Consider the following 12006-nt stretch of genomic DNA (forward strand, 5'->3'; position numbering starts at 1 on the left):
TCAGGCAAGAAACTATATGCTTACCTAACTTGGAGTTATAAGGCTCATAAAGGGAATATATCTATAGTTCTCTGAATCAACACCAGATAACTCTTCTGGTTAATTTTATTAAAAAATTAAGACCATCTATTGTGATTTATAACTTTTCCCCTACAAGATTTTTTTGTTTACTTATCTACCTTTTCTTCCTTTCTTAGATAATGAAGGACCCTATCTCCTTTGTGTACTCAGACTGAACATTAAAGAGTTGAACATTTTTATTCATACTAGAAACCTAATTCCCTTTTTATAATTTCTGGTGGCTTTGCTTTTTTTTTTTTTTTCTCCCAACCATTCTACTGATCCTCTAAAATTCACTAATTACAAAGTAGAAATTGTTGTAAAGGTTGCTCTTTAAATGTTAGTTTGGAAATAATTATGCATATAATTTATCTTTTAAAAAATCAAGTCAGTAAATATAGAGTAAAATCTTCTCAAACAACGGAAATTTTTTTCTTCATGAAGGATTATTAATCTGTTTTTATACATGGCAATATACTATTATTATGTTACAATTTTAAGGTTGGAGAGCTTTTGTTTTTGCTTACACATATAGAAAAACATATAAATAGTATACAATTCCACAAGTACAAAGTATGTAAAAAGTGAGCATATCAATTGTATAATCACAAACTCAGATTAAGAAACAAAACAGTTGTAGATTCTGTGTCAAAGGAACCGCTGAGCTAGAGCCAGTCTAGCCACATCGATGTTTATAGCAACACAATTCACAATAGCTAGACTGTGGAACCAACCTAGATGCCCTTCAATAGATGAATGGATAAAAAAAAAATGTGGCATTTATACACAATGGAATATTATGCAGCACTAAAAAATAACAAGATCATGGCATTTGCAGGGAAATGGATGGCATTAGAGCAGATTATGCTAAGTGAAGTTAGCCAATCCTAAAAAAAAACAAATGCTGAATGTCTTCTCTGATATAAGGGGGGTGACTCAAAATAGAGTAGGGAGGAAGAGCATGAGAAGAAGATTACCACTAAATAGGGAAGAGAGGTGGGAGGGAATGGGAGGGAGAAGGGGAATTGCACGGAAGATGGAAGGAGACCCTCATCATTATACAAAATACATGTATGATGATGTGAGGGGGAAGAAAAAAAAGAGAGAAATATGTCACATTAGATTGGGTAGAGAGAGGTGATGGGAGGGAGGGGAGGGAAGGGGGGATAGGAAGGGCAGCAGAATAACATAGACACTAGAATTTCTGTATGTATATACGTGGCTGTATAACCAATGTGATTCTGCAACCTATACACTTGGAAAAATGAGAATTCCTACCCCATTTTATTCAAATGTATGATATGTCAAGATCATTGTATTGTCATGAGCAACTAATAAAAAAAATTTCCATGAAAAAAAAAAGAAACAAAACAGTGTCCTTCTGAACTACTAGTGTTCTTTATTCTCACCGAAGATAACCACTATTCTAACACCTCAGAAGGATTTTGCCTTATTTTCAAACTATAGGTATATATAAATATTTTTATCTTATATCTGGCATCTTTCATTCACTTATGTTTATGAGATTCATCCTTACAATTCATGTAGCTAAACTGATTGTGTTGCTCTTTAGTATCTCATTGTATTAATGTGCTATAGTTGTCTCTTCTACTGATGCCGAACATGTTTGCGTTCCCTTTAGTTCTTTTGGCTCTTAGAAATAATGCTGCTGACACTATCATTGTATGTGTCTTTAAATGCATATATTCATTTTGATTGAGTCACAGAAAATGTATATGTATGTATGTGTGTATGTGTTTATATACATATATATACATATATATGTGTATATATATATATTAATATATATATAATATATATATATATATATATATATATATATATATATATATGAAATACTTCAAATGGTAAATGAGGCCACAAAGCCCCTTATTGAAAGAAATTAGATTGCATCATTTTCTTTAGACTAATACTTTTTATTTTGTTTTTATGGCCCTTTTAGAGTTCTGAATGAGTTTATTATGAAAAATCCCAGTTTGGAAAATAAAAAAGACCAAAGAGACCTTCAGGTATGGCATCCTGAATTCAGAGCTATTACTAAAAGTGTATTTCTCAATGCTATCAACTTGATAATGGAAGGGTCTATAAGATAACTTGTGAAATTTCTTCCAATTCTAAATATTCTATAAAAACCATCAATGTTTATTGTAAAATATCTATTGTCAAAAAATAGAAAACTACAAAAGTTCACATACATACAATATCTATATGTATGTGTGCATGTCTACATATATAATTGTTTTTCTTGGTTTCCTTAGGATGTGACTCATAAAATAGTGGACGCTATTGGTGCAATTGCTGGTTCCTCTCTGGAACAAACAACATGGCTACGACGAAATCTGGAAGTTAAGCCTTCTCCCAAAATAATGGTGGATGGAACCAACTTGGAATCTGATGTTGAAGGTATTGCTCTCAGACTTTTAGGTTTATTATCTGTAAGTATATATTCACTAAGAAGTCATTTCAGTTAGTATATAAGTACCATATACTAATACCATTTCTCATTATTAGCAAGTAGCCTTTTTCAGTGGAAAAATACTAACCAGTATGTTTACCTGTCTTTTCTCTTATTTAGATATGTTATCACCTGCAATGGAAACCTCGAACATAACTCCTTCTGTGTATAGTGTCCATGCATTGACTTTACTCTCTGAGGTAATCATTGTCAAGTTTTTTCATATGAACTCTGAAACAAACATTAATTCCATATTAACAAGTAATCCTTATAGGAAAGTTTTTAATTTGAAATTTTATATTTGTAATTTTTAGCTTTGAACTTATAGAAATCACTGTATAAAAAGAAAAAATGTAAGATTTTGACCTTATCTATATTTGGATTATTTTACACAACATTAGTGATATTGCTTCCCCTCCCTATGATATTGCTTTAGATGTTACTTTCTCTCCCCATGCACTATTTTTTTAAAGTGTCTTTTTTAAGAAAAGTACTTTCATGCTTTACTGTGGTGAGCAAATGTGGAGGTAGTATAATGATGTTTTCACTATTAAGCATTTTACTTGTTAGCAAACATTTTCATATACATTCTTTCAAGCTATTTTTATCTGTTATATAGCTATGTTTTCCATTTACAGATGTGAACACTGAGGTTTAAAAACATGAGATCATTTTGACTAAGTATATTATAACTATTAATAGATGTAACTATTATGTTCATTATAACTGTTGACAGTGTTGGAACTTGAACAGTCCAGTTCCTTTGTTTGGATTTTCCAAGCCTTCTTTTAACTGACTCAGAAGAAAATGAGTTTCTCATCCTAAATTCACTGTTTACTCACTGTCATATTAGAAGATTCTTTGAACTCTTTTTTGTACTTACCCACCTCAGTTAGAAATAGCAAAATCTGTCCATATTTATATCCTATAGCTATAATGGAACCAAATAGTCAGGTTATGGCAGAAACCACTAATATAAAAATGATTTAAGGAGATCTCATTTAGATTTTTCTAATTTTAAGGTGTTCTAGGTTTGTTTACAAACTGAAAACCAAGTTGCTTCTTGATGATGTTTCAGCTCATAGATTATTCCATTTCCTTATGTTTTATAGGTTTTGGCTCATCTTTTAGATATGGTTTTCTATAGTGATGAAAAGGAGCGAGTTATTCCTTTACTTGTAAACATTATGCATTATGTTGTTCCCTACCTCCGAAATCACAGGTACTATTATTATTTTTATAAATAGAATCAAATTAATTCATAACCTTTAGAAACAAGTTCTGTTTCCTTACTGCCATTTTTGTAATTAACCACAAGATGACATTCTTACCTTTTATTATACAGTTAAAATTTTTATTAATGTATTTTTTTCTTATGGTGCAATTTTGTGTCCTTATGTCATTATTGGCTTGGGTAAATGTGAGCAATTACATAATTTAATATGATTAAAATTAAAACAGAGATTAAGATAGTCTTTCTTTCTTATAGTGCACATAATGCACCTAGTTATCGAGCCTGTGTCCAACTGCTCAGCAGTCTTAGCGGGTATCAGTATACACGGAGAGCTTGGAAAAAAGAAGCCTTTGACCTCTTCATGGATCCCAGTTTTTTTCAGATGGATGCCTCTTGCGTTAATCAGTATGTCATACTCTTGCTTTCATTCAACGTGATAATGCATCTCACTGTATTTTGAAGTCAGTTACTATCCTTCAAAGTTAGAATGCTTTACTGATAACAAGAAGAACAAAATATTAATTACATATCATAATCTTTCACAGTTGGAGAGCAATTATGGATAATCTGATGACACATGATAAGACAACATTTAGAGATCTAATGAGTGAGTATTGTGAGGTGACAATGGAAGCAGTATCTTTCCTGTCTGTATGTGATTCATTCTCATTATTTACTTGCTGATTTCTGGAAACTAGCTCATTGTCAAGCTGTATATAGTATCCTATGGAAATATAATATTAAAACTTAGAAAAACAGCTTACTTTTTGAGGCAACTAGTGACAGAAAGGGACTATGTCTAATTTGGTTTTAAATTGTAGATATCATAGTACTTGGCACTTAACAGGCATTCAGTAAATGTTTAATGAATGAAAGTGTGGCAATTGATGAGATAGAGAAGGGCAGACAATTGAATCCAAACCTCTAAGACAGGTCTAAACCTCTAAATCTATAGGGCTCTGTTATCTCCTCTGAAGGAACAGAGAGGGGCCAAGATCAGAATCACCCTATACTCAGTCTTGACTGTTTTTATGCATTAGGGTTCTATTTTGTATTTCTTCTGAGGAAAAAAAGCTTTTTAGATTTTTAAAATATGAACGTTATTAAAATAAACTTAAATAGCAGTGAGATTTTATGAGTCTAGAAGATTTTGTGTAAATTCTTTAGCCCAAGCTGTGGTTTTCTACTCTGGAAAAAGGGCACCATATTTTCTCTTCTCCTCCCATCTTCATAGAATTGTTCTGAGTTTCAACTTCACCTATTCAACAAATATAAATTTATTAAACAAAAACAATGGGCCAGACGTTATGCTAATCTTTTAACAAAACTTTAAAAATTATTTCAGCGAGTAAGAAATTGTGATGGAAATAAAATAGGGACCACATATGATGGATTTTAAATTATAGCTAAAGAGCTCATATTTGTGAAACTAAAGAAATCAACCATGCAAAGGCCTAATGACAGGATATTCCAAGCATAGCAAACAAAAATTGCAAAGGCCTTCGGATAGGAACAAACTCAGTAAATTCACATAACAATAAGCTGCAGTAGAGTAAGTCAGGAGTAACTAAACATGAGGAAGAAGAGAAAATTAAGCCAGGATAGGCCATGCTGGAAATTATTTTTTAAAGTAATGGAAAGGATTTAAGCAGGTGGCATAAAATTTAAAGGACTTTGTAAAATGGTATTGTTAGTGATCTTTACCTTCAGAAACCCATAGTTCTAAATTTTCTTTTGTCTATGTATGATAATTTTTCCTACTTGATCTTGGGGCATGTGTATATTGGATCTGCCAGCTCTTCTGTGCCAGAGTGGTTCGAAGTTCTTTACCTCTCTTTAAATTAAATAAACAAATAATAATCATTTTTTCTCAGTTGACTAGATGTCTTGTTATAATCTCTCTCTTCTCTTTCTTTTCTGCAGCTCGTGTAGCTGTGGCTCAAAGCAGTTCACTTAACCTCTTTGCAAACAGAGATGTGGAGCTAGAACAGAGAGCCATGCTTCTCAAAAGACTTGCATTTGCAATTTTTAGCAGTGAAATTGACCAGTACCAGAAATATCTTCCAGATATACAAGGTAAATAATCAAAACTCTTTATTTTCTCTACCTTCTGAACTATAGTTTGCTGTTATTGTTGTTCTTCCTTAGAAAATATTTTCTCTTGGGGCTGGGATTGTGACTCAGTGGTAGAGCACTTGCCTAGCATATGTGAGGCACTGTGTTCAATCCCCGGCACCACATAAAAATAAACAAATAAAATAAAGGTATTGTGTCTATCTATATACTAAAAATATATTTAAAAAAGAAAATACTTTCTCTAAATTGTAACTTGAGGTGAAATGTACCAAGTTTAGGTTGACAGGGGAAATTATGTAATTGGAAATTCTTCTACTGAAATAAAAAATATTATTTCTAGTATCTAAAAACAACACTGCATTTGTAGGGCTTGCCTAAATGTGGTCTCAGTTTTATTGTTTGGATATTGAATGTTAGGAAATTTCATATTTCTTAGGAGTTAATGTTTGAATATAAGCTATGACTAATCCACCTCAGGCAGACATGTTAGCATTTTTTTCATTGTGAACAACATCTCCTGCATCCTTAAGGAGGGCATGGAATGTAGGTAAAGCCAGTAAATGCAGCTAGAAGTAACATTTAGAGGTCTATAATTTTTTTTTTTTTTGACAATTATAAAAAACATTTTGTAATTGATTTTCTTTAAAAAATATTTGACAAATAAAGATTAAATATATTCAAAGTGCACAATGTGATGACTTGGTGTACGGTTGATCCTTGTTATCTATGAGGGATTGGTTCCAGGACCCCAACAGATACCAAGTTCTTACATAAAATGTTGTCATATTTGCATATAACATACACATTCCTCCCATATACCATTAATCATCTTTAGATTACTTTTAATACTTAACATACATGCAGTTTCTATGCTATATTGTTTAGAAAATAATTAGAAGAACAAAATTCTGTTTATGTTCAGTGTAGACACAAATTTATTTATTTATTTATTTATTTTTTTAATTTTTTATTGATTATTTAAAGCATTACATAGCTCATGATATATCATCTTTCATACATTAGACTCAAATTGTGTTTTGAACTCCCATTTTCACCCCAAATATAGATTGCAGAATCACATCTGTTACATATTCACATTTTTACATAATGAGAGGTCTATAATTTGAAGGCTATATTGAGGGCTGTAAAAGGGCTTTGATAATCTTCATGAAATGACCTTCTGTATCAAAAAGGATAGCAGTGCACTCATCGCCCCATGCCAGCAAATAGCACCCCAATGGGGATGAACTTAACCCATAGCAGAATTATTTGCTATCCAAATCAGTGTACTGTGCATCTTCCAGCCTCAGGAACTAACCTGATAGTTGTCATCTCCTTAGTGAAATTTATCTCTTCTCCTAGAAGACGAATGATTCCTTTTTTCCTAACCCTTTATGCCTAATTTTACATGCACACTGTTCTTTGATTTCCATTTTTAAGTAGTTTGCATCAGTGTTCACTCAGTGTGGTTCATGGACCAGTGCTACAGTCTCTTAGGATAAGAGGATAGATTTGTTCTATAATCAGAACAAAAGTTTTAAACTATTATTTGCTATTTTACAGAATGTATTGAACCTAATAATAAAATGATAGTATATTTTGTATATCTAGTTTTTATTTTTCTAGTTATTTTGTTATCATTTATGAAAATATCTGTAACAGATTACAATTTTTAAAAGCAGTCCTTTACCACAGTTTGAGAAGTAATGAACCACATAGAAAGTTTTATATGATAATAATTCAAATTCTTTAGCAATGAAAATATACTGCATTTCTTTCTTTCAGAGAGATTAGTTGAGAGTCTTCGTTTGCCCCAGGTGCCAACTCTTCATTCTCAAGTGTTCCTGTTTTTCAGGGTGTTACTTTTAAGAATGTCTCCACAACATCTTACCTCACTCTGGCCTACCATGATCACAGAGCTTGTGAGTTAATTTTAATTCAATCAGGTTATAAATCTGAATTATAAAAGCATGTGATTAACTTCCATGATTTACTGGATAAAAACTAATCTTGAAAAGAACTGAACTCAGTTAAACCAGTTACTAATAATTTTACACTGGAAAATAGTAACACGAGTCATATTCCATATCCTTAGAAGTTAAACTTTCAGTTATATAATATAGATATCCAATGGTTTATGATAATCCCTACTTCATCTGACCTGATTTAATGTCCACTCTATGTTTTTAACTTTGTTGTGGCCTGTGGGTTCCCGTCTGTAACAATACCTCTAGCAATGGAGATGTTGAGTCAGGTTTTTGTGGAATGACATAAGGCATATACTCATCTTGAAGAGCAGCACTTACAGTTAAACTTGCTTCAGACAGACATTCACAAAGATTTCCTGAACTCCCTAACAGTAAATCCGAAATCCCAACTATACCATTCAGTTCCCTCAAAGATACAGTCATCCTCATCTTTATAGGAAGGATTTGGAGAGTCAGGAAAGGTGGATGAGTAGAGCAAGAGAAATCTTTATTTCTGAAACCCACCTTTATAATTTCTCCACACACACACAAAAAATTGTTTTAATATTTCTTTGCTCTTATTTTTTTTTCTTCTTTTCTTACTTGCTTTTAGTTTTTTGAAATAACTGTGACTGTTCCATAATCACAAAAGACAAAAACCTGCCCTCATTTTACTTAACTCTGCTAAATGATTAGCAAAGCTTTGTGCAGCTAAATTTGCCATTTTCCTTTCAGAAACAATTTCAAAACTTTATGATAAAATTTGTTTTTGTCCTAATACGCCTAAAGATAGTGGGAAAGGATTATATATCCAGTTTAAATAAACATTTAACATTTATTTTGTGGTTTTCAGGTACAGGTCTTTTTATTGATGGAGCAGGAACTCACTGCCGATGAAGATATTTCACGGTAATATGTAATTTATTTCAATGTATTCTTACTAGTTTTTATTACCCTGAAATTACCCACAGTGTTTCTCAAAACTAGATTCTACTTTATCTGATTATTTGATATGATCAGTACATTATTTAATTGAACATATAATGTAATTTTACTTAGTCCTGAAACATGGTAGATTAAATTAAACTACCATCATTGACCTTTAAACACAAATTTAGTTCAGTGCAATACAATTGTTTCAGCTATATGAGTACCTTAATTTTTCTAAGTGAGATCTGGTCCCTGAAACTTGTTATAGATAGCAAAATCTATTATGGCAGGTAACCTATAAGCAAGGTAGCCATGTCAGATCGTTCAGAATGTTCCCAATTTAATGTAATATAGTTTTATTCTTTTTAGTAGAGACAGCTTATTAATGTATGGCTAAATATTTTTTATTATACAAAAATTTTACAGATTTATAAATTGAAAAATTATTTAAGAATGTCTTAAATATATTTTTCAGTGCTAAGTTAATAAAATGTATTCTGTATTAGTAGCTATGTTCATTATTATGGAAAGCTTCCCCCCATCTGAGGGGGAAGAAACTGAGTAGTAATAAAGTTTCTTGGTTATACAATTTGAATTTTTATATTTCCAAAGTGTAATACAAGTTCTGTCTTTACATTCTAAAAATTTAAAGAACAAAAATTAGTTATGACCAATAATTTAGATTACTATTACACTTTATCAGGATGACTATGAAAAATATTAGCTGGAACGTTAGACATTCTAGGAATTCCCAGTAGGCAAATGGGTTCAGCCTCTGACAGCACTGTCCCCTACTTACAGGACCTCAGGCCCCTCTGTGGCTGGCCTGGAGACAACCTATACAGGAGGTAATGGCTTTTCTACTTCATATAACAGCCAGCGGTGGTTAAACCTCTATCTCTCTGCTTGCAAATTTTTGGATTTGGCTCTGGCATTGCCCTCTGAAAATCTTCCTCAGTTTCAGATGTAAGTAAAAGCAAGGCTATTAAATGGATATTTTTAAAAATACATTTGCTTTGGTCACTGACATCTAAGACTAATTTTGTGTAAGTTGGAATATTTATTAAAATGTAATTCTTTTAGCAGGGCTGGGGCAACAGTTGTTGGAAGTTTATGATTGATACGGATATATTAAGATTAACAGACCATCAGTCAACAGAGTACCCTCCAGATGTGAGATAGCAGGGTTTATGACACAAGCTTCCAGTCCAGTGGAGATGACACGCAGTTCAACCCATGATGGATATTATGGTAGTACATGCATAGAATGCTGTTAAGCCACCCATCAGAATCCTCTCCAAGCTTTGAGAGTGCAGAACAGACCCTAAAAGGAGTCTTAAACTCAGTGAAGAGTGAAAGTTGAGGGAGGGAAGAAAGCACCTTTGTGAAGACAGAGGCAGGAGCAGACCTGGTATATTCTAGGTGTTGAAAGATGAGTATTGCTGGAACACAATGTTGAGAGAAGAGGTTGGGAAAGGACCCAGTTATGTAAGGCATTGTCATCTATTTTACAGAATGTGGACCTTATCCTAAGTAAGGATACTAAGAAGCCATGGAAGCATTTTAGGGAATGCTATTAAGCTTGCATTTTAGAAAGTTTACTTTGGCTATAGAGTGTGGAGAAAGGATTAGATATGAACAAGACTGTTCTATTTTAGATGGTAGTGAATTGAACTGAAAGGAGTTGGGAGAAACTGATAAAATTCTCACCATGGCTTGTTTATAAGTGCTTAAATATATTTAATTATGGTTTTTCACATAAATTTTTCACACAAAAAATTTTCACATTGAAGTGGTAAAAATAAGATTTTTTTTTGTCAATGTAGCTAAGGTAATTTGAGAGTTTATGAAAAAGGTCAAATATTTGCATCAAGTGTTATGTTACATTATTTTAGAATAGAAAAATAATAGGATAAATTTTGATATGCTTAAACCTCCAAAAATTGCTTACTTTTCATTAAACTTTATGGTAAGAACTAGAAATTATTCTTTTAATTTTTTTTTTCCATTTGAAAACCATATACGTTCACTTCTTGATGAATTTTAGTGGTTGGGTATCTGTTAAATTGAAGTTAATCCTATGAGAAGTTCAGAAAAGGATACTAAGAATTGTAGGAAAGTATCTAAAATTAACTAGATAATTTAAATTCACAAAAGTGATAGAAACTCTGTTTTTCAGAGCTCCAGGAAGAATATCAAGAACTATATACTTATCTTCCATAAAAAGAACCAAAATGAATTTATCCTATTTTTGGGGGGGTACCGGGGATCGAACTCAGGGGCACTCAACCACTGAGCCACGTCCCCAGTCCTATTGTATTTAGAGACAGGGACTTACTGAGTTGCTTAGCACCTTGCTTTTTCTAAGGCTGGCTCTGAACTCAATGATCCTCCTATGTCAGCCTCCTGAGCCGCTGGGATTACAGGTGTGTGCCACGAGCCCAGCTGATCTTATCCTTTACTTGTCAGAATGTTATTACTCCAAAAGGAAGGAAAACAAGGCTGGGTGTGTAGCTTCAGAAGAGCATGTGCTTCCCATGCACAAGGCCCTGAATTCAGTCTTCAGGAACAAAAGAAAAAGAATGGCTTCTAAACATAGGGGGAAATACTGAGCTATACTCATAGGAGAAATTTCAGTTGAAATTATATGTAACCGTCAAAATGGTAAAAATCTAAAAGCTGCTTTCTTTTTACCCTTAACAACAGATACATTCTTGTTGGAAGGGTACATTGATATTATACAATTGTTCTCCAAAGAGGTTATTTATCAAATTTTAAATATATGCTCTCTTTTTTTTTCTTCTAGTATTTGTTTTTTTTTTATTGGTTGTTCACAACATTACAAAGCTCTTGACATATCATATTTCATACATTAGATTCAAGTGGGTTATGAACTCCTAATTTTTACCCCAAAAGCAGATTGCAGAATCACATCGGTTACACATCCACAATTTTACATAATGCCCTATTAGTAACTGTTGTATTCTGATACCTTTCCTATCCTCTACTATCCCCCCTCCCCTTCCCTCACATCTTCTCTCTCTACCCCATCTACTGTAATTCATTTCTCTCCTTGTTTATTTTCCCATTCCCCTCGCAACCTCTTATATGTAATTTTGTATAGCAATGAGGGTCTCCCTTCATTTCCATGCAATTTCCCTTTTCTCTCCCTTTCCCTCCCATCTCATGTCTCTGTTTAATGTTAATCTTTTCTTCCTGCTCTTCCTCCCTGCTCTGTTCATAGTTGCTCTCATTATATCAAA

The 12006-nt window shown here is 32.7% G+C and overlaps 2 protein-coding genes across 14 annotated transcripts in view; one reads left to right on the top strand and one right to left on the bottom strand.

Annotated features, from left to right (window-relative positions):
- The window catches only part of DOP1A (DOP1 leucine zipper like protein A), a 120846-nt gene that overhangs the window by 89256 nt on the left and 19584 nt on the right, over positions 1-12006 (top strand). For 8 of the 9 annotated variants that reach the window (XR_014022110.1, XR_014022111.1, XR_014022112.1 and 5 more), the window contains 10 exons: positions 2024-2090; positions 2340-2484; positions 2657-2736; positions 3649-3758; positions 4026-4175; positions 4316-4377; positions 5694-5846; positions 7632-7768; positions 8667-8722; positions 9545-9709. Coding sequence is in view for 2 of the 9 variants with exons in the window: in XM_081295169.1 (XP_081151295.1) it covers positions 2024-2090; positions 2340-2484; positions 2657-2736; positions 3649-3758; positions 4026-4175; positions 4316-4377; positions 5694-5846; positions 7632-7768; positions 8667-8722; positions 9545-9709 (1125 nt within the window). In the remaining 7 variants the exon portion in view is untranslated. The remainder of the gene's footprint in view (positions 1-2023; positions 2091-2339; positions 2485-2656; positions 2737-3648; positions 3759-4025; positions 4176-4315; positions 4378-5693; positions 5847-7631; positions 7769-8666; positions 8723-9544; positions 9710-12006) is intronic. The other variant, XM_081295170.1, reaches the window with a different exon arrangement.
- PGM3 (phosphoglucomutase 3) overlaps positions 4131-12006 on the bottom strand; it is a 39417-nt gene continuing 31541 nt past the window's right edge. For all 5 annotated transcript variants that reach the window (XM_081295171.1, XM_081295174.1, XM_081295173.1 and 2 more), the window contains one exon: positions 4131-4265. In XM_081295171.1, coding sequence (XP_081151297.1) covers positions 4240-4265 — 26 coding nt within the window. In that variant the 3' untranslated portion in view covers positions 4131-4239. The remainder of the gene's footprint in view (positions 4266-12006) is intronic.

Source organism: Spermophilus citellus (assembly GCF_964194105.1).
Source record: "Spermophilus citellus genome assembly, chromosome: 5".
NCBI classification, from domain to species: domain Eukaryota; kingdom Metazoa; phylum Chordata; class Mammalia; order Rodentia; family Sciuridae; genus Spermophilus; species Spermophilus citellus.